This window comes from Anticarsia gemmatalis, chromosome 20, assembly GCF_050436995.1.
Source record: "Anticarsia gemmatalis isolate Benzon Research Colony breed Stoneville strain chromosome 20, ilAntGemm2 primary, whole genome shotgun sequence".
Classification (NCBI taxonomy): Eukaryota; Metazoa; Arthropoda; class Insecta; order Lepidoptera; family Erebidae; genus Anticarsia; species Anticarsia gemmatalis.
Window position 1 is genome coordinate 10,859,096 of NC_134764.1, and position 21,747 is coordinate 10,880,842.

Below are 21,747 nucleotides of genomic sequence, written 5' to 3' on the forward strand. Positions count from 1 at the left end.
AACATGTAATTGCTAAAGCAACATTATTTATCGAACATTAAATGATACTTAATTGCGTTTTAATTAGCCTTCCATAGTAACAAGTTTGAAGATATTTTAATTACTCAATTAATAAAAAATATTATTTTTATAACTGCATTAAAAAGTGAAATTATTAGTGTTAGTATATTATTATTATTGGTTAATACAGGCTTAATGACGCGTCAATTACCTCTTTTAATCACTAGAGGGCGTTATTATCAACATTACTATACTTAAGTGACACGAAAACAAGATGGCGCTAGTAGCAAGATTTGTTAAAAAACAAATTACAACGAATTACATCTTTTAATGGTAGTGGCCAAATAATATAGACTTTAAAAAGATTATTTGTTTAGTAGCCAATGTTGGATTTGCAGTACCCAAATTCACAAGTAGCTCCATCTAGTTTAACCATGCCAATACTTTGCTTTGTTGATAAAATTATTAAGCTTTCTGTTTGCTAAGATGTTAATAAAATCATTAAGAAGCTTAAGAAATCATTACTAAACATGCAGTTACCAAGCTTATGAACCGTTAAATATAAACCACCATATTACGAATGTTATTATATTAAAATATATGTTGTTTATGGTGACATTTGACGTAGTAATAAGGTTTGCAGATGATGGCGTCAATCTCAGCAGGCGTGTACGGTTCACAGTCACAGCGCCGCCGCCGGGGTTCGTATCTGAACCTATACCATACAACTAAGTTACAACCCGTTTCTATAACTTATCGCCAGTAGAACAGGTTACTATAGTTTAACAAACTGTTATTTTGGAAATGACAGCTAGTAAACAGTAGTGAGTTTATGCCTAACTGGCGATGTGTTATTGAAACTGGCTGTTAACTATATTTACTAATTTATCTTTCTATCTTTGAAATTGAACTGAGTTATCTATACTGTTAATATTACAAATCTCTAATATGGTAATAGTTTTTAAGTGTTTTTGCTATTAGAGGATTATGTTAGTTGCGTTAGTTTCTATAACAATCACTAGAGTTATTTCGTTTAAGATTCTAGATCTTTCATCTATTGAGTTTATTAATCAAAGAATGAAATGTTATAAATCGAAATTGTTTAGGATTGAATGATTATGAATTAGGTACATTGTTACTAGAGTTGTTCACGTTTCTAAATAAATAGGGTATGTATATTCTATGGGGTAGGTACACATACAAGATCTTTTGAAAACCTTAACTTCATATAAATTTGTGCAATACAGTCAACGTCTTTTTTAACATTTCTAGATGACAATTCCTACTTAAACTCCTTAACCCCATAAATTACCTCTATTTACAATGAACCTACCCCTGTTGTCCTCTGGGCACGGTGACGTCATTGAAGCGGATGTTAAGGGGGCGAATGTTCATGTTGGGGCGGAGGAAGTCGGTGAGGGAGGGGGCGGAGAGGGGGCGGTCGAAGGGGAAGCCCATGGCGCGGCGGTCCGGGTACTTGCGGTCACGGATACCGCAGTATGAGGCCGCGTCGTTACACGCTCCAACGAGGTCTTGTTCAATCTGGAAGGTGAGGGTAGTTTTAAAAATTGTTTGACGACTCAATGGTTGAGGTATCTAAATTATGATTCGGATTACACTTCACATAATGGTAAGTTGTTCAAGCAAAGACCTTTGACGTGGCCTAAACCTGTGTCTTGCCATATATCAGGCACGTTACCAAGCTGCGGCCTACTATTTGGTAATCAAATTTAAATAAGAAAAGCTCAACAGTACTTTGCCCGACCCGGGAGTTTAACCCGGTACCTTGTGATCCACAATACTGGGTGGAAAATTTTATGTTAAAAATATAAATCAATCGAGTTACTCACCCTATCTTCATTCCAGTTGGAGATCATAACGAACAGCACGACGGGGTATCCTTGCTGGGTTCCCTTGGGTATGAGCATGTGGTGCGGCCACCCACAGCCGCAGAAGTCGAACTCCTCAGCCGCTGTGGAGCCCGGGTCACCGGGGCGAGCCGTCTGAAGGGGAAGACCAAGTTTAATCATTTAAGAAGAAAGATTAAAAGGTTAAAACCTTTAAAATTTTATGATACACTTAAAATTCCATACAAACGGATTTTCAACTTTAAAATACTTAGGTATCGGCCAATCGTAGGCCAGCAATTGCGGTTTGACTATCCACTGCTGGGCAGTGGTCTACTCCCGAGATAAGAATAGTTAAGACCTTGGGTCCACCAAACCCACCATCCATACTGTTCAGACGCGGGTTGGACTTAATTACTTAAATTGACTAAATAGTTTAGTATAAGATTTGTAAATACAAATGATACCTGATTACGGAAGGTCCTCTCGTAGGGGATGGTGACGGACGAGTCCAAACTGCGACGACGAACTGTGTTGTTGCCAGGCTTCACTGGAAATAACAATACACAAATGAATTATTGAAGAAATCTTGCACACGGTACCCTAAATAACAAAAAGCACCGTCAACAAAGTTAGAAAACCAGTGCTAAGAAATTTTGATTTTACATTTTTTTTTACATGATCACTCCCGCACTAGGAATTGCTGTTGTGTCGCGCATTGTTCCGTGTGGGAATCGAACCCACGACTTCCCGACGCAATGGTAGTGGTAACCTAAATGCGCCACAGAGGCAATCAAGTCAAGTTAACTACTACATAAAGGTATTTAAGAAATAAATATCATTCATATTTTCGTCATGAATCCTATAGCTACATATTTGTTTTAAACACTTATTTTTGCAAACATACATGACAAAAACAATCGTTTTTATTTTCTAGTATGTCAACATTCCTAGAGTTAGTTCTATACTCACATGGCGTGGTGAACTTGTCGAGCTCGACCATGAGCCTGCGCTGCGCCTCGAGCGACAGCGCGGCGCCCTTGTCGTCGAGCGTGGGCGCCAGGAAGATGCGCACCGTGCCCATCGCGCTCTGACCTGTCGTGTTGTTCACCTCGATACTGGAACAAATAATAATATACTTCAGTTTAGGTCACTTTTCTAAAGCCCAATCTCTAATAAAAACAAAATTGAATCTCCCAATAATATAAATTGAAATCAACTCTCTGTAGGAAGGCTGCCTCTTTAGGCGCCAATATATGAGATTGCTGATCACGAGATCGTGCGATCTACTTATTTAGGTTATGACAAAGTGCCGTTGGGCTATTCTAAGTTAAATTTATCTTAAATTAAACCAATGATTTTCAACGAATTCGGTGTATGTAACACCAACACCAAAAATCATTGGTTTACTTTACAGGCTGTTTTAAAACGCCTTCTAACTTACACATAGTTAAACTCGTCATGCTGCAGATGCGTGAACCGTGCCTGCACGGACCCTCGCGGGGAGAAGTCCAGGCCTCGCGACAGGTCGACGGCGCTGAGCTCCCAGCGCGTCGACAACACGTTGTTGCCGGCGCGACCCTCGATGCCCACGCCTGACACGCGGATACCGGGAAAGTCCAGCTGGAAGAGAAAATTGCGATATTAATAATGAAGATTTGAACGGAAATTTGGGTGAAAATGTATTGAAGGTTGAATAGGATAGTTGGTTAACAGTGAAATCTCTATTTATAAAATGGCAAAAACACTATTTACTCTAGAAATACAACATAGTGACGTCACGAGTGCCTATTCTAAAGTCGATATAATGAAATGAGTGCTTAATATAATATTTTAGTCTGCACAAAGTTTAATTCCAATATTATTTACGAAAAAAGTTGTCAAAGAAAGCATTTTAGATGAACTTTTTAATACAATTTAATAGTTTTGTTGATAAATTGATTCCTCTAACTGCCACTACGGGCGCTGCGTACATATCACTCATATGAAGCACTGCTATACAACTTAGTTCCTTTATTCTCCGCTAGAGGCGCTATATGACTGTAAGCTTTGTATTATATATGGTACATTACCCTGTCATCGCCGTATGGAGGTAGATTGCTCTTGTACATGTTGAACATGTCGTCGATGTACGCGTGCCAGCGGTAGAACACGGGGTCACGCATGGCCGTGGCGGAGTCTCCCATCACGCCGAATGATTCCTAGACAAACAAACAAACAGACATACATAATATCAATCCTATAATTATACCCAAAAGTGTCATATAGCCACGGTTCGCCATTAACAATGTTAGTCCCAGGTAATAGGAGGCGAGCCTATCACCATATACCGGGCACGTTACCAAACTCTGGATCACAATAGAGAATAATCTAAGATTAATTACAAAAAGACCAAAAGCACTTTGTCTGATCTGGGTATTGAACCCGTGACTCCGTGGTTAGTAGTCGAATACACTACCCACCGCACCCCAGAGATCAGAATCAAACAACAGACACGATTTACACAAATATCTTAAACAACAGTTCAACTAAACCCACTAAATTCAAAATGCCAAAGTTTGTGAGTGTAGATATTTATTTGTTACTCATTTACGCAAAAACTACGGAACGAATTTTGATGAAATTTGGAACACAGATAGTTTATTACATGGATGAACAAATAGAGTAGATTTTACTGCTGAAAATTCAGTTTTTATTTACATACCAGATGCCTGTTGTCAGGGTCATGTGAGTAGGATATGAAGACGTGTCCCATATTGTGCAGGTCTCCGTAGTAAGGCCTGTTGGGGCTGATGATGGAGGACTCCATCATGTTGCCGATGATGTCGATACCGCGCTCCTCGTCTAACTGGATCGTACGGCCGTTGGGCTGAGGGAGACAAAACATAGAATTTATTTACTTAATATTTTATTATTATTATATTTTTCTCCTAACCGATATCCAGATTCTCAGCTTTTTCATTGATACTGGCCAACAGTGCAGGACTTTGTTTACAGTGTCGCGTATTTGTGCATGATACACAGGTACACTCTCTATTCCTTCACTCTCATAATCTGGTAGAACTATAGACAAGACCAGTGAGAGTTCAGGCGCAGGACCGACGGCTTTCCATGCTCTCTGAGCCACAGATGTTTACAACCACAACTTTTTAACTCTGGGCAATCTCTGTCAAAGTTTTAACAGAAAAACTCAGAAAAATATTTCAGGCCTGAACTAGGTTTCGAACCCGAGACCAATGCTAGTCGCATACCCTACTAACCGGGCTACAAAGGCACTTCTGAATTAAAGCCAATAAAAATATATAATTTCTCAATCTAATCTTAATCTTCAAACAAGCGGCCCGAAGGCCTATATTAACATGTATAGTCATTAGACTTACGAGAGTGACGGTGTTGGTCTCAATAGCGCGGATGAACCGGTCTCTCCAGGTCTCCAGGTCGGTGAGCTCGCTCCTGATCTGATCCACGGGACGGTTGATGTCCGTGATCGTGGTGCCCGCAAACCTACCAAACATGCAACATGTTACATAGGTATGATGTTTTTTTGTACTAAAATGGATTTTTTACATTAATTTCATCAATGCCGATTTGACTCGAAACCAAAAACGCTTCTTGCGTTTTTACGCATTACTAAATTTTAGGTGCTAATATTATGAATGCAAATTCGATGTTAGCATGTTTGTTTCACAATCACATCAAACTACTGAACAGTGAACAGGTTTCAATGAAATTTGGTACACAAATAGTTTATAACCTAAATTAACACATAAGATTACCATTTTACCCCGGAAAATCTTTACACACGTACAAAATTTCGGGCACAAGCTAGATACAAATACATATATATAAGTTAAAAGTATTATATTATAATGTTACCTAGGAGGCCAGGCTCTGCTCGCGACTTGCGAGTCCAACTTAGGGAAGTATCCCTCTTCGATGGGCTCACGGAAGTTGTTGAAACGACGAACGAAGCCCAAGTTGTTGCAGAGACGCTCCATGGTGTATCTGAAAATAGAAAAATATATATTTTACTATTGTATTGATTATATTCATAATCTTTTACCGGCTTTAATAAAAAGAGAGAGGGGATTCTTAATAAAATTGTATTTTTAAGGCAAAATCTAAACTCGGTACTTATCTTGCCGTACATTCGATTTTTAATCGACTTTAGTAGAAAGAGGAGGTAATCAAGTAAACTGTGTTATTTAAGATAATACTAATAACTTATTAGTTGCCAGTTGTTTGTACAAACATACACAAATTGTGAAAACTATTTCTGGGAATCACACAAATTTCAGGGCCGTATGGGATTGAACCCACAACCCAACGACAGCTAGCGCAGCTACTATCATCTTAATCACCACACTATAGTCGCGCTCAATATTTAACCGACTTTTAGATGAGCTTCTCAATTCCTACATTTTAACCTCCGACGCAAAAGGAGGGGTGTTATAAGTTTGACGTGTCTGTGTGTGTGTGTGTCTGTTTGTCTGTCTGTGGCATCATAATTCCCGAACGGATGGAGTGATTTCAATTTAGTTTTTATAGTCTTTAAGTTAGTTCTAAATATTATTACTAGATGGCATTACCTAGCAATAATCTGTTGATGCATATAATAGAACAGCTCTCCTCTCCTGTCTTTGTTGACGATGTTTCTATCCGAGGAATCGAACGGGTATACCAGATGCCAGTGCCAGTGGTGGAGATTGATGCCGATGTCTTCGCGGAAGTAAGCCACGCGCTGCTCAGGTTCCAGGTTTGATGCTGTGTAGTTGACTGGGATGTTGATCGGCATCTGAAATTTTGTGAAAATTACTTTTATAGGCAAATCGGAAAAATCAAGAAAGAAGCGATGAGAAATTTCAACGTCATAAGAATCAGAATCATGTCAAAAATATTATTTTTACTTTCTTCTTGGATACATTCGATGTACCCAATTTTGCATTGAAAATTGTTTTGTACAGGAAGAAAATTAAAATATAACAGTTTACAAAACTTTTAATACAGTTTTCATAAATGCTACCTGAGGCCGCTCCTAGTCTTGCAAGTAATTTATAGCCCACAGGTAGGCATGGGGGTCTTCTCCAGAACAAATGGATTAGGCCTTGAAACCGAGTGCAAGTATAGGAACTTCTTATACCTTCATGAACTTAGTTGAAGCACACCTACAGTAATGTAGATTATTTAAATATTTTGGGTGTATTTACCCTAGCACCAGGTTGTTCAACACTGGTGGTCTCTCGAGCACGGCGGAACACCTTGGGGTCCACGAACTTGTCCGGGAACGTCTCCGCGAAGGTCGGGATGTTCAGACCTCGGGTGTCACGTCTGAAATTAACGCCAAACGAGATGATGTTATTATTTACAGGTTATGAGTAAATAACTATAAAAACCTTGGTGTATAGCTTACACTCAAAGGTAGAAGAAGAAAAAGAATAGATATGGATATAGAAGCATATTTTAATCGCTTTTTTACATACTAACTCAAACTATCCAGAGAAATTCAACAAAAATACAAAATCCGATTGCATATTGGCCGATTTAGGAATTGAGCCCAATATTTCATACACTAACATTCAAACCTAGAAGGCAATTTAAGATCTAGACTTATAATAAAACAGTAAAAATACATTAAATGTCCCCTTTGCAGTACAGTTCATAGTTCAAACTACTAGATGGCGTTAGGCGTAGCGTTATGTGATACGAGCACCTTAGATACTTGAAACAAGTAATTAGTAAATAATAATAATGAACAGTTACCTGTGCAGTATAGCGACGGACAGACAGTAGTTGAACATGTAAGGGTTGATACGCAGCTGACAGTACGAACACACGGACGTTAGGTCTTCCACGTCACGCATACCTGGGGAACATAACATTGTTTATTAAGTAATTGAACATTATAATATTATTAAAACCTTATGATTACAGAGCCTGAGCATAGGAGAGTCGAGTCTTATTACAAGCAAACAATATTTGCTTCAAAAGAGATCTAAAATCTATTTTTAATTGTTGATTGTCAAGTTAACTAAATAATATTCACTATACTTAGCAAAAACGATTTAGGTAACTTTTTCGCTAACCAATGAAAAAAAGAGTATACAAGTATACAATTTGATCAAGAAATTGGACCACTAGTCTTTTAAAATCCTACTAAACAATGTACCAAATAAAATAGTCCCACTTACCCATGAAAATATCAATAAGTTTCCCCGCCATGACGCGGTGTTTTTCAATGAAGAGTGAGAACTGCGCGTTGTATGGCAGCTCCATGGGCAGGGAGAGGTTGGGCAGAGCGATGTTCCTCACCGGGATAGTGCGCCCGGCGTCCTCGCCGAAACGGTTCGATAACGTGCTTGTCACATCTTTGTATTTATCCGGCTGGAAAAAGTGGTTTCATTTTTGACTTTTTGAGCAATAATATTTCATATCCCATTACAGAATCAAAGTAGAATCAACAGAAGCGGATCGATCTCTGAGGTTAAGCTACACTTGCCGAGGGTGTTATGTGGATGATGGATGTGATATTATAGAAGATCACAACAAATAACAGTAGATTGAAGTCTTTACATTCATGCAAGTGCAGTTTTAAAGAAATCTCGAGCGTGCAAGATTAGCTCTGGACATTTTCCTTCAGTGCCTTCTTTACAAAATGTTGGTCTAGCTTGGTTTTAAACCCATGACCGATTTTATAGGAGGCGAATACATACCTACCACAAATATATCATTTTAATATTACTTACATAGTAATGATCAGGCAGGTCGAACACCGCCTTCTCCTCTCCCTTCTGCATGAAGCATGGCTCCGAGGGACGGTCGAAGAACAGAAGTAAATTACTCTTTGCGTCCGACATCTTGTTTCACTGGAAATATAATTACATATTACTTAGCACACAAAATAATACGATTGTGGTATACTCTGTAGGTTAAGCAAACCTTGGCGCGGTCATTCCATAGATGGGTAACAGCATAGTGACATTTGAACTGGTTGTCTCCGTGCTTCGGAGGGCACGTAAAAAGTTTAGTTGTTATCAATTAAAGATAACAGTCGTAAAGTTACTTCAAAGGCCTTCGGACTTTGACGCTAGGTTAATCACCATCACAACCATACGATAAGAAGAACATACATACATAAAATCTCGCCTTCTTCCCCTAGGGATAGGCAGAGATCAGAGAAAATATACATTCAAAAAATATTTGTAAATGTTACGAGAAAATACCAATAGATGGCGTTATGTGTGCAATGCAGATTTTAATGATGCGCCATTACTTGTTTAATACAAAGGATCTATGTGCTTGTAGAAAACCTTTTACAACTTTATATATTGCACATATTATTATTATTACATCGTAAGAATTTTATTTAATAAGCAGTTAGGTGAATAAACGGAATGAGCGTTTTGGACGTCAATGATGTCATGGGAGACGGTTATTGAACTTCAGCATTTAACTAATGCGCGAAAAACACGAAATACTACAGACACCTACAAAATACAAATTATAGTTTATTCTATACTAGAATGTGAAAGTCTTACTATCCGTCTGATATACGGCTAAACTGCTGCACCTATTGTGATGAATTAAGGAGATAATTAAAGATATAAAATCAAACATAACCTACTAAACTACTTAATATAACATATGGATTATTTGTGTATTCATTTAATTATTATCGTGCCATGTTATTATTGTCCCACTGCAGGGCAAAGGCATCTCTAAAGATATTTGACCAACCTGCTGCTTATCTTTCCAAATAAAAAACCTAGAGTGTAAAATATGCGCGCGAGCGAAGCCGCACGGATCAGCTAGTATATATTATTGTACTATGTATTATATCCTTAAGTAATAAGGTCCCTAGTGCACGCAGTACAATGTCAATCAATCAAGTGTGACGTGAAGGACAAGGCTGAACGATGCAGCTGTGTGTAACAACAGTTCCTGGATTAATACAGTACTATACATAGAGATGACTATATTATTTAAAAAGTACTAGTTTACGCACTGCGACTTTGCCCGCGTGGAATTACCCTCCTTTCGGTGAGGAATTTCCAAAAGAACCTCTCTTAGTGCCCCTCTACACTTCCTAAGAAATTCTTCATACCAAATTTCAACTTTCTACGCTTAGTAGTTTTGGCTGTGCTTTGTCCATTAGTCAGTCAGTCACTCAGGAACGGAAGAGTTTAATATTTATATATTGATTGTAGAATTTAAACGGTATTTTACGCATTCATTCCAATCCAAGCTCATATACTCTACCCAGTCTAAATTTCAATGCCACTGGTTGCCTAGCTACTGAATAACTGACCCTTACATTGTTGACACAGAAACCTAAAAATGCCTAATAAGCTTCAAAATGTGACTAAAATAAGAGCCCTAAATTACAGGGCGTTAGCAAAACTAGGCTTGTATTTCTTAAGAATTTTACACCCTATTTTAATCAAGGCCGGTAAATACTGTATTTTTAAACGATTAAAATTAAAGCACTTACAGTTTTCGTAAAAACTTCCAAGTTACTATACTTAGTCCAAGAAGTGTAGAGTACCTATACATGGTTTGCAGATGATAGAGTTATGGAAATTTCTGAATTTAGAACATCAGCGACAAAAAAAGCTTATGCAGCTGACGGTCTATTTGATACAGCCACTTTACTTTGGAAATACACAGAACTATCCAATATTAATCAAGATAAACCGTGCGCGCTAATACTCTCTACTAAGTTGTCGAACTATAATTATGAATTGCTACTGGAATTATTGAGTGTGTACATTTACATCCTAAATATTTATTTTCACTTAAATTAATGATATTTAAAAAAAAGTACTCACCACAAGACTTTCAAAACACAACACTAACAAAAAAAAAGTTAAAATTAAAACTAAACTATTTGTTTTCGAAGCCGTGTGGTCCACGGCTCGAGAATGTCCAATATTCCAAATAAATTAGTATTTATACTGAAATATATTGCACACGGAAAATAAATCGTGTGCAACGAAATATTATTGAATTTTGATAGAGGAAGGATATTAGTGGTTTGCTTTATCAATGGCGACCACAAACCCATGGGAATAACTAACTTGCATCACTTTAGCTTTGTACAAAATCTTATATATGTACCTAAGGATCAATTATTTTAATTAACTGAATGAAAAAAAAATGATTTCTTTGCTCTGTGGTTATAGTTCAATGACCATGTTTATTAATTGTAATTTTGTGTAAAAATACTTTAGGTATCTATCTGAGTTAGTTGTAAAGGATTTTCAGTAATAAAACAGAATATTTTGTTTAAGTCATACTTAATATACTTATTTTAGAAAGACAGCGCGTTTGTCTGCTGAGGTTAAGATGATCACAACTATGGAATGTGCAAGGATTCGATTCCCACATGAGTCAAATATTTGTGTCGATGAATAGTAGTAATGAGAATGGCTGCAGAATGTAGATACTGTGTAAAACTATTATTATTTCTTTACCCATTACAGTCCCACTGCGGGGCAAGGATCTTTTCCCAAATTTGAGAAAGGGGTTAGGCTTAGGATTCTATCGCGCTGTTATAGGCGTCCATTGTGCTAGCCAGTGCCAGTGCGGGTTGGGGAATTTGCATGCCCAGCAAAGTAGGCGTCTTTTCTTATATATTTCAGAATAGTACTTGTCAATAGTAGCCCGGAATTTTGTAACATGGGTGTATTTGATGCACCTCTACCTAGACCTTCGAGCATAACAGTCGTGATATTATGTATGTATGTACTTATCTCGAAATTCCTGTTGTCGCCTCCATCTAAACTCCTTACAGGAAAAACGTAGAAACCAAATAACATTAAGAAAATGAAATCTACACTTTCATTTACGATGAATGCAAACAGATACATCTGAAATACGAATAATTGTATCAAATTGTATGTCACTCGTAGCGTGAAACGAAGGCTTTATGAAGAGGCAAGATACCTACATACACGTACCTTACCATACATAAATGTATATAGTCCAACAACTTAGTAAAAAGGAGGACCCCGTGGCTTAGTTAACAACAGCCGCGCGGATCGATCTCTGAAGTTAAGCTACGCTTGCCGAGGTTGTTCTGTGGATGGGTGACCATTTTATACACATCGAATTCCTCCGTGTTTCGAAAAGCACGTTAAATTGTGAGTTCCGGCTGTCATTACCATAGATTTTGTGACAGTCGTTAACGGTAGTCAGAAGCTTGAAAGTCTGCCAACCTGTCTTAAGGACAACCAGACTTGAAACAACTATTTGTGGATCGCACAAATAATTGTTACGTATGGGAATCGAGCCCACGACCACCCGAGGTAATGGTAGCGGCGTGGCTCACTAAAAACCACTGCGCCACGGAAGCAAAGTTGTTGGACTATACACAAATATTATAAGTTAGGTATATTATTTACTTATAAATGTAGGTGTCTTTCCTCTAGATAGGTTATGTGAGTATCTATAGAGTGCCGTCTTCAGAGGGAACACCCTCCTCTCTCCACGGCGCTGCTAATCTTTACTCGATTCAGTGGATTCGAAACACACAGTCGCTGAGAATGTTTCCTGCGAATGCTTTTTTGAGGAAAAGGTGTCTTTTTGTATGGAAATGTGTATTTACGGAATTGCCTTTACCTATTACAGGTTCCTTTAGTAGAGACTCATAACTTTTGATTTAAAGAAGGAAATAGCTACCTAGGTAGGTATTATAGTTTAAATACTTGTGGGTGAATTCTAGCCTGGATTAGGCTACCAATCGGAATGTGATTTCCAATCCCAGTGTGATGGAAAGCGATCAATATATTTAGCTATAAGTATATATCAATATATATACTTATATACTGTCATCGTACCTTCATTTTTCGAAATTAAGTAGGTATTGGATTGGTAGGTACTTACCTACCTACAGTTTTGTTTGATTTTGACTAGGTACTTATATTGCGATGTTGCAAAGGAAGATGGTGACGAGTATAATATAATAACATGATGTAATTAAATCACGATATACCTACTTACTCCTAAAACATTTGACAATGACTCACTTTCATTACTTTAACCGAAAAACCTAGCAAATTCATATAATTTCACAAATTCATACCGTCGTATACATCATAATAGGCCTAGCAAACGTCATAGCTAGTAATTATAACAAAATACCTAACTGTTTTACATATCACTTTACATATTAACATATTGTAATGAAATATTTTCTTTATAGACGAATATTAAACACTGTAATTACATTTTTCCTTTGTTATTTGCAAACTTGATTAAATTATTAACATAACTATGAATTTGATTAAAAAGTAGCACATAATATTATTAAATTAAGTAGGTAGACTAGGTAGGTAGTTTTAAGCCTAGTTTTACCTACTTGGCAAAAATTGCAATGCCTGAAAAAGGCTCCTAGGCGTATCTCCACCTTAATATGCGACCTTCAGGTATATAAAACTCAGTAAGCAATAAGTAAAATATTTGATTCGATTAGTTAGGTACGTTAGATTGAGCGAACATTCGAACAGCAAACTGGAAATCCCTGCTAGCACTTTGCCCGGGAATCCAACCCGAGACCACGGTCGCCCGGTCTGTAGTGCATCTACCTATACAACTGCTGCACAGAATATGCCTGTGGTTCGAATCTCAAGTCGGGCAAAAAAAACTGACCACCTCCGTGGCGCAGTGGTTTAGGTCACCACGCCAGTATCAAAGCGTCGGGAGGTCGTGGGTTCGAGTCCCACACGGAGCAATTATTGTGAGCCGCAAATAATTGTTTCGGGTCTGGTCGTGCTTTGTGTCCGTTATTTGTATGTTGGTAAGCGTCCCCGCGACACAAGAGCAATTCTTAAACAAAGTCCTGCGCAGTTGGCTGATGTCAATGCTTGCCGCCGAAGCCAAACACTGGCCAAAATGACTGTTTTAATGCAAACAATTTCGTTTCGAAGAAATATTATAAGTACACTGACAACTAACTTATTATTATTCATCACATTGTTGTCAACTATGCTTATGTGATAGTGATAACAATGATACTACTATCACTAGCGTTCAAAACGAAACGCCAAAAATATGATATTTTTATGATTTTGACTATAAACCTAATAATGCATTCATTTTCAGTGTTTCAGAGAGGCAGCCCTAACAATGCGCGGTTTATTTCTAGCGCACCACCCTTCAGGCTAAACATAGCCTATCATAAAGGTTTATGTTTCGTGCTAGCTATGTACAATTCACACTTATATAATGAAGTTCAAGTGTAGGTTTATTTTGAAAAAACGAATGTACCTACATAGGTACATATTACATAACATCACGCTTGTTATACCCGTAAGTTTAGCCAGAGTTGTATGAAATACATTCACTTTTCGCAATATTCAATATCAGTCCTATAACAGGGGGCGAGCCTATTGCCGAATACCGGGCGTGTACCAAACTTTAGTCTACATAATGAGTAAGATCAAAAGCACTTTGCCCGACCCGGGAGTCGAACCCGTGACACACTATCCCCACAAAGGTAGTCTATCGGGTCGTTCGTCTTCTCGTCAAAATGGCTGAACCGATTCCAAAAAAACTTAGCAAGGTGATAAGCAAAAACTTGCAACACAGGCAAAGTTGCGGTTATAGGCTAGTATAGATATATAAAGCTGAGTTATGTTATGCAGTACATAGCATGTAGCCTAGTTATAACCTTGGATCGATTGCACTAGCGCTAAATATGTGAACACCATAGTTACCTGTGAATTGATGCCGTGCTTTTCGGTAACTAGGAACACAATAAAATTTACTACTTACCTAACCTTTATAAACGAGATATTGCTAGTGAAACTTGTTTTAGTTTCCTTTTTTCTAAAATATAATATCACATTCTATAAATGCTTATGCCTACTTGGAATATGAGTTTTTACGCAGTTGAAATTCATATCCTCGGATTTGTTTGAGGGTATCAGCGTATAGGCGGCGATAAACTAACCGGAGGTAGGAGACCGAAACATGAGACCGCGACCGGAGACTGCGACTGCAACTTTAGTCAGTCAGTCTCGCTTGCGAACTGTTTCGTACGCATTTCCTAGAGTCAAGCAACACGGCAACGGTCGCAGAGTTAGGGCTCTTTCAATTTAGCCGTATCGTGTCGGACCGCAGCAGTGCCGAAACGGTGCGTTTGTCGTACGGTGCACGGACGGTCATTTGTTTTCATACAAATCGCACGGTGCGGCAACAGTGCGGTGTCGGTACCGAGAACGCACGACGACAGGACGGCAACGTCGCAAGCTCCACGTGTTCATTTCGCTGTTGAATAGTGCGGTGACTAAACGTGACAGCTAATTTCATTGAATTTTCATGTTTATTATTTGCTTAAAATGGATGATATAGACGTGGAAGAATTTATAAATGAAATTGAATTACGTCCTGCTATATGGAACTCCAAAAGCGACAAACACAGTAATCGCACGGAAGCAAAAAATGCTTGGGAAGGTATATGTGAAAAATTTATAAAGGATTTTAAAAATAAAAATACTGGTGAAAAAAACGCAGCAGGTAACTATTTATTTCAATCAAATTTTATTATTTTGCCATGATAATTGTCCTTCGTTAACAAAGTATTCTGCAAATTTATCACGAACTGATGTATTAACACTAACAGTAATGTTTCTTCGTCAGAGTCCATGGCTAAACTGCTGTCACATGAATTTAAAACAACACTAACATACAAACGCACGGCAGTCAGATACGCTTTCAATTTAGGCGTTTGGTGTCGGACGGCTAACGTACCGCAGCGGTACGGCAGCGGGCTATAACCAGCGGCACGGTTAACGTGCGGCAGCCGTACGACACGAAACGTCTAAATTGAAAGAGCCCTTAGTCGCGGTCTTCTGTCTCTGATGGGATGCGAACCGCCGCCATTATACATATACAGGCTAAGATACCGGCACATTATGACGACAATATTGATTTAAGGTTTTATGCAGTTAATTAATGCGACTGCTACACATAAGGTCCTTAGTTCAAGCCCCGGGTCAGAATTCAGTAAAATAGTTAATACCTACTAGGTACTTATATGTATATTATTCAAACAACTACTAGATTACTACTCAGACTTAAAGACAACAAAAGCAAACGAAACCGGGAATCGAACCCATTGCAAAGTCCTAATGAGTCCTAATGACTTTGCAATGGGTACTTACATTATTATTATGTTTAATGAATCTGGGTAAATTTAAAACTATTCTAGTTATGTAACCTTCAGGAAATACTGAATATGCGTGATGTAAACGAATGCCAAGACAAATTAACATAAAATTCATAACGTTATGATAAACATACTACGTAACTATTACTAATTATTCTAACAATTAACTTACTTTGAGACTATATGATTCATACTTACATACTAACAAGAAAAATGCAATACCTTCTACGCAAGTGGTTGACGGCTCAAACAAACCCGAGGCAATAAGTACACCAATGACTTTTCGGAGTTGTGTATATTAGAATGATCACTTATTCCAACGGTGAAGGTAGACATCGTGTGCTGCAACCTTGCATGCAGAGAGTTCATAAGAACAGTTCTTGAATGCATGCAAAGCCCCCGACCCGCACTTTGCCAGCGTGGTGGACTCAAGGCCTAACACCTCCTGATTACGGGAGGAGACCCTTGCCCAGCAGTGGAACATTAATTTATAAGTTAGGTAGGTACCTACATGGAGATCAACCACTACCCAACCTTTTTGATGGATGGAGGCACAGTCATGCCTGTCTAATTGTTTTACAAATTACTCGAGCGGAGTCGCGCCTTTTAGGTAGTGTCGGACAGTTTGACTGTCTCTGTGGTCTGACCGGCTGTGAGGTTCGAGGTTCGATTTCTGATTCCAAGTAAGGCAAAGTTATTGGCCTTGCGTTTTCCAATATCTGAGTTGGGAGGATATCCTCGATAGTACTTATTCGAAATCTATCGCCCTGCACTAGCAGTAGGTGGGAACGGAAGTACTATTGGTAACGTTCAGATAAGGCCAATAAGCCCGGTTTTCCGTCTTCTATGACAAGTCAATGAAACCCTACTAGACAAACTAAAAGTTTTGTGTGTGTATGTGTATCTCTGTCTCCGGAACAGCTGTAACGAATAGGAAGAATCCTTACCTATATCATCAAGGAATCAGGCAAGGAATGCTTTATCTTTTGAGTAGCGGATGCAGAGCTGTCAATTTATAAAACCTACGAACTTGTGTTACGAAAATAGCTGAACTGATTTTGATGTTACTGCTATAGAAGGTATAGTAAAATTGTCAGTAGTGTTAGAAGCTCCGTTCGACTGCAACTAACCTAGCGCAGTTTAGCTAACGAAGTTAGAAATACTAAAGATTGGTTAATGAAAACCGCGCCAGCAGTCGTTGAGGCTCAGAATGTCAACTTCCTAAAATGTCCCCTGGTACCAAAATGTCAACTTCCCATAATGTCCCTTTCCCAAAATGTCCATTTCTCAAAATGTCCCTTTCCCAAAATGTCCATTTCCCAAAATGTCCCTTTCCCAAAATGCCGCTTTCCCAAAATGTCCCCCATTCTTAGAATTAAGCGTTACAACCCAACTAAAAAATAAAAAACAATATAATAATCAAATTTTTAATTTTAAATATTTTTTAAATAAGATAAAAAAAGAAAGCAAATACTGGGATGGCCGTATACAGGATTCACTATTTAAGCAGACCAACCGCAGAAGAAGGCTCAGAGATATTGAGTTCGATAGAAAATATGCAAGATATTTAAAACAATTACAAGGAAATCATCTCACAATTGAACAATTTTTAAAGAAATTGATATTTTTGAGACTTACTTTATTTAATTGAATTTATTTCTAAATTTGATAATAATTTAACGCTTAATTGTGTCAGTCTGTATCTGACTATTGAAATCCTATTGAATTACTGTGTACTTGAACGTTTTAGTTCTAATTAAAGTTATGTTTTAGTTATTTTTTTATAATTATGTTGATAATATATAACTATATTTCATTTCGAATTCCTTTTCTAATAAATAATTGACGAAAGAGTTGATACCACAAATATTTAAAATTAAAAATTTGATTATTATATTGTTTTTTATTTTTTAGTTGGGTTGTAACGCTTAATTCTAAGAATGGGGGACATTTTGGGAAAGCGGCATTTTGGGAAAGGGACATTTTGGGAAATGGACATTTTGGGAAAGGGACATTTTGGGAAATGGACATTTTGGGAAAGGGACATTATGGGAAGTCGACATTTTGGTACCAGGGGACATTTTAGGAAGTTGACATTCTGAGCCTCAACGCAGCAGTCTTGTGGTTTGAACTGGGTGTGTAGTGTAAGTAAGCTGGTAGGTACAAGAAAGGAAACAGTTTATATTTGGTTTGTAAGAAAGTTTAATAAAGAAGTATTGAAAAATATTTTCACAGGGTGTATTAACAAAGAAATTAAACAATAAATTTAGTTATATACTAACATATGACTTTTACGCTATGCTAGGTAATAAGTCTAGGAATAATTAACTAAAATTTTTAATATAAATACACTAGAAGTGAATGTTTTACCGAGTCAATATCGATTCTTAAGTATAGCTAACACAGTACATACATACATCGAGTGCGCCGGGTCTAAGAAGTGAGGAGAGTCGACGCAGTTAATGTCCAGCATCGTTAAATAATAACCGTGGGCTTGAGGCTAGTCCGGTAGTCACGTGCCACTCGCTCAGTCGCTCAGTCACACACACACACGCACACACACATCGCTCCGTAAATACAAGTCGGGGCCGCCGACCGCCCCGTATACTGCCTGTGCTAACAACATAAAATTTGGAAGGGGACATGTGGCCGCCGCCTAGCCGCTCTTGAACAGGAGGATGGCCACCTGGCCGAGGTAGAAGTAGATGAAGTGACGAGTCTCATGCGTCACGTACGAGCCGAAGTTGCGCCCCACGATGCAGTGCCACGTGGGGTTGTACTTCTTGTCGAACTCCTTCTTTATGAACGCAGCAATGTCCTGCAAGCGACAAGCTGCGTCAACACACATACGCCACAACAGACAGGAAATTATGTAAATGCGGCATGAATCAACTGTTTCCTGATTCAATCAAGCAAATTGACAACTTTGAATACATTAGGTAACATATATAAATATAGATTCTACATTCATAATTAATATTAGTTAAATACACTAACCACAACAGGAAAACCACTAACTATCAGTTGTGGGAATGTTGCACACCGTGAATGAACCAAACTTCACACATTGTAGTAAACTAAAATACTGTTTATTGTAATAAAATAATTTCAATTCACTGGTGCAGACGTTACCTTATCTACAAAAGATTAGTCACGCGCAAGTCAAACAATAGAAATAAATTGTAGGAAGTTATGTAAGTATGAAGACTTATTCTATCTTAACCATAAGATTCATTTCTTTAAGGTGTCCACATACAAAACAATTAACCATTTCTCTTGATCTTATTAGTTTGGTAAACATTGTAACAGGTGTGTATTCAAGACATTACAACTCTAACAAGTTCCATACTACAAAATTTAATAATGGTATTTTTCCCATCTCCTGATTAGAATTATCTGGCACTAGGACTTAATTTCGAAGACCGTTGATATAAATCTTACCTTTTCAATGTTGAACTTCTCTAATGCTTGCGTTGCGCAGTCGACTGCGTCTTGCTGCATCTCCTCGCTCATGTCAGCATTCTTGATCACCGCTTTGCGGTCGCACATCTTGTCGGCTATGTGTCTGCACAAACAACCAATAGTAAGACTATTGCACCACTGCCAACTAACCCTAACCTCAAGGGTACGACTCCAACTATTTGAAAAACTTTCAGACAATTGATTCAATAAATTTCTTTACCCATAACTAGGTTAATTGGAACTAAATGAATGCTTTCAACCCTAATTAAGTGGTATTTTAGAATGGAACTATTGCAAGTCCCTGCATGTTCTTTCAAACTGTAGTCATGAGACTAACAGGGGTAGAATGGCTTCAATCAGTATGTTCCTAGCGGCCATCAATTTATTGATCACTCAATAAAATGTCAAGGATTGAACCTATATTGGAAATGTTACGTGGTGGCACTGAATTGATTCATATCGTATGAAAACAACTCAACCATACATAACTTGGGACAAATGCTACAAATTCATATAAAGAAAAAACAATTTAAAGAAACATAATATAATGTGCCTTTTGTTTTTTATCATGTCAAGCATACATTTACTGCATAACATAATGAGTTTTGAACTCAAGGTCTCATGCAATAGTAGTTACGAGTTAAATGTTGTACTGAAGGATTTGTCATACCAACTTTGTAGTTTTATACGGTTATTGACTCCTAAAATTAATTTTATTTGAACTGTACGACTTTCTATTCTATTTATTCAAGTTAGTGAGTCAAAAATGTTATAAGACTTTACTAAAACCCACCCTCAAAAATGCTTATTGACGTTTTCATGTACTTTTATGTACTCAAGCAACCAAATTATTGAACGTTATATCTGTAGTTCATAAACAGTATAATCCATTTAGTAAGACATTTAACCCAGAAACCTCAATCCTTTGAAAGGGTTGGATAGTTATGTTCTTTAGTACTTTTATGTACAAACAAGAGAAACACTTATGACAATAAAGTTTTAGAGAAAAATACCATGACCGACATTATCAACCCGTAGAGCTGGACATCCTATAACAACAACAAACAATGCCATGATGTTTTACAATAAACAAAGAATTTTCTACAACATACAGCTACTCTTTACTGTTTTTGGAGGTACACAATCCCAATTAGGCGCGTTAGATAGTGGGCAGTTAGTACAGTCATCTGCTTTATATTCTGGCCAGGTATCTTTGTGCCACTTACCTAATGTGTTTGGGAGGCTTGTAGCAACGTTTTGTGCGCCACAAACACGACTAACAAGCCACTACTACACAATATTACTACGGCTTTAAAAATAGCGTAATTATCGATCGTTTGTTCTACAAAGCTAGTACACAGATAAGGGTTTCTAACAACGCAAATCACTTAGAGGCATTATTTTAGCGTCTAATCCTAATGGATCGCACTTGCTGCAACTTGCAATCATTGACTGATAGCGTCACTAGAAAGGTTATCGCTATCCTTAGATAACATGAAAATAGAAAGATTTTCCATGTCCCCCCGCTTTAGGGAGAGACATTGATTGTTTATATCAATAACAACGCTATAAATAACCACCAGGAAAGGTCAAGCGCGAAATCCGGGACTCAATGCGCGCCCTTTATAAAAATGTGTGCAATATCACCCGCATTGAAAAATCGCATCGTCAAAATTTTACTGGCCTATGATAGCCTAATTAATTACGAACTCCACTTTACCTGACCTCTTCTATAGTCTGCGAAGGCCTTTTCGTGATGATTCTAATGGAAGCACTAGCACTAATGCCCGTCATCAAACCGATAGAGAAAATTAGGAACGAGGTACCGACATGTATTTCGGCTTAGGGCTCTAAAACATCAAGATAATCCCACATAATGCAGATTATCACTATAGAAACCGCGTAGTTTAATCAATAAACCCCATTTCGCTGCACATATTTGCGAATATTTGCAGATAATAATGTTCCGCCTTCAAGCTTTCGCACACCATTTTGTGAATATCGGAATTATAGAAAACTGGCACTAAAAAATAACGAATATACTGTACAATAAATAAATAAACACAGGAACAATGAAATACTCACTTTTGCTTCGGGATAAGAACAAATTCTCACGTAAAGATTTTGATAACCGGAGATTCAATGCCTACTTCCAGAGGATTCTTTCACAGGCTTCTTTCAGCGAAGATTCCTTCTAATTGCGGCAGAGGGCGTTCTAAATTCAAATACGTTCGAAAAATAAAACTATGGTTTATTTTCAAAATATTTATT

At 37.8% G+C, this 21,747-nt stretch overlaps 2 protein-coding genes across 2 annotated transcripts; both read right to left on the reverse strand.

Annotated features, from left to right (window-relative positions):
- Positions 1-618: 618 nt before the first annotated feature.
- On the reverse strand, positions 619-10,771 carry PPO2 (Prophenoloxidase 2). Its single transcript, XM_076127370.1, has 15 exons — positions 10,673-10,771; positions 8,591-8,710; positions 8,036-8,228; positions 7,608-7,710; positions 7,055-7,175; positions 6,437-6,642; positions 5,724-5,852; positions 5,228-5,351; positions 4,552-4,716; positions 3,920-4,048; positions 3,292-3,470; positions 2,820-2,965; positions 2,315-2,397; positions 1,851-2,003; positions 619-1,542 (listed from the first exon to the last, which is right to left on the reverse strand). Exons 2-15 carry the CDS (start codon positions 8,699-8,701, stop codon positions 1,330-1,332), a joined length of 2,055 nt encoding a protein of 684 aa, XP_075983485.1. The 5' UTR covers positions 8,702-8,710; positions 10,673-10,771; the 3' UTR covers positions 619-1,329.
- Positions 10,772-18,192: 7,421 nt separating this feature from the next.
- On the reverse strand, positions 18,193-21,721 carry LOC142981587 (dynein light chain 2, cytoplasmic). Its single transcript, XM_076127597.1, has 3 exons — positions 21,562-21,721; positions 19,456-19,579; positions 18,193-18,832 (listed from the first exon to the last, which is right to left on the reverse strand). Exons 2-3 carry the CDS (start codon positions 19,561-19,563, stop codon positions 18,671-18,673), a joined length of 270 nt encoding a protein of 89 aa, XP_075983712.1. The 5' UTR covers positions 19,564-19,579; positions 21,562-21,721; the 3' UTR covers positions 18,193-18,670.
- Between the last annotated feature and the right edge of the window lie 26 nt (positions 21,722-21,747).

Bases quoted from the DNA above. Each gene is read 5' to 3' on its own strand.
- LOC142981587 (XM_076127597.1), bottom strand. From the start codon at position 19,563: ATGTGCGACCGCAAAGCGGTGATCAAGAATGCTGACATGAGCGAGGAG. The intron at 18,833-19,455 runs GTAAGATTTATA...TGTCGCTTGCAG, and splicing joins AGAAGTTCAACATTGAAAAG to GACATTGCTGCGTTCATAAA.
- PPO2 (XM_076127370.1), bottom strand. From the start codon at position 8,701: ATGTCGGACGCAAAGAGTAATTTACTTCTGTTCTTCGACCGTCCCTCG. The intron at 6,643-7,054 runs GTAAATACACCC...ACAAAATTTCAG, and splicing joins TTGAACAACCTGGTGCTAGG to ATGCCGATCAACATCCCAGT. The intron at 1,543-1,850 runs GTGAGTAACTCG...CTCACCTTCCAG, and splicing joins CCAACTGGAATGAAGATAGG to ATTGAACAAGACCTCGTTGG.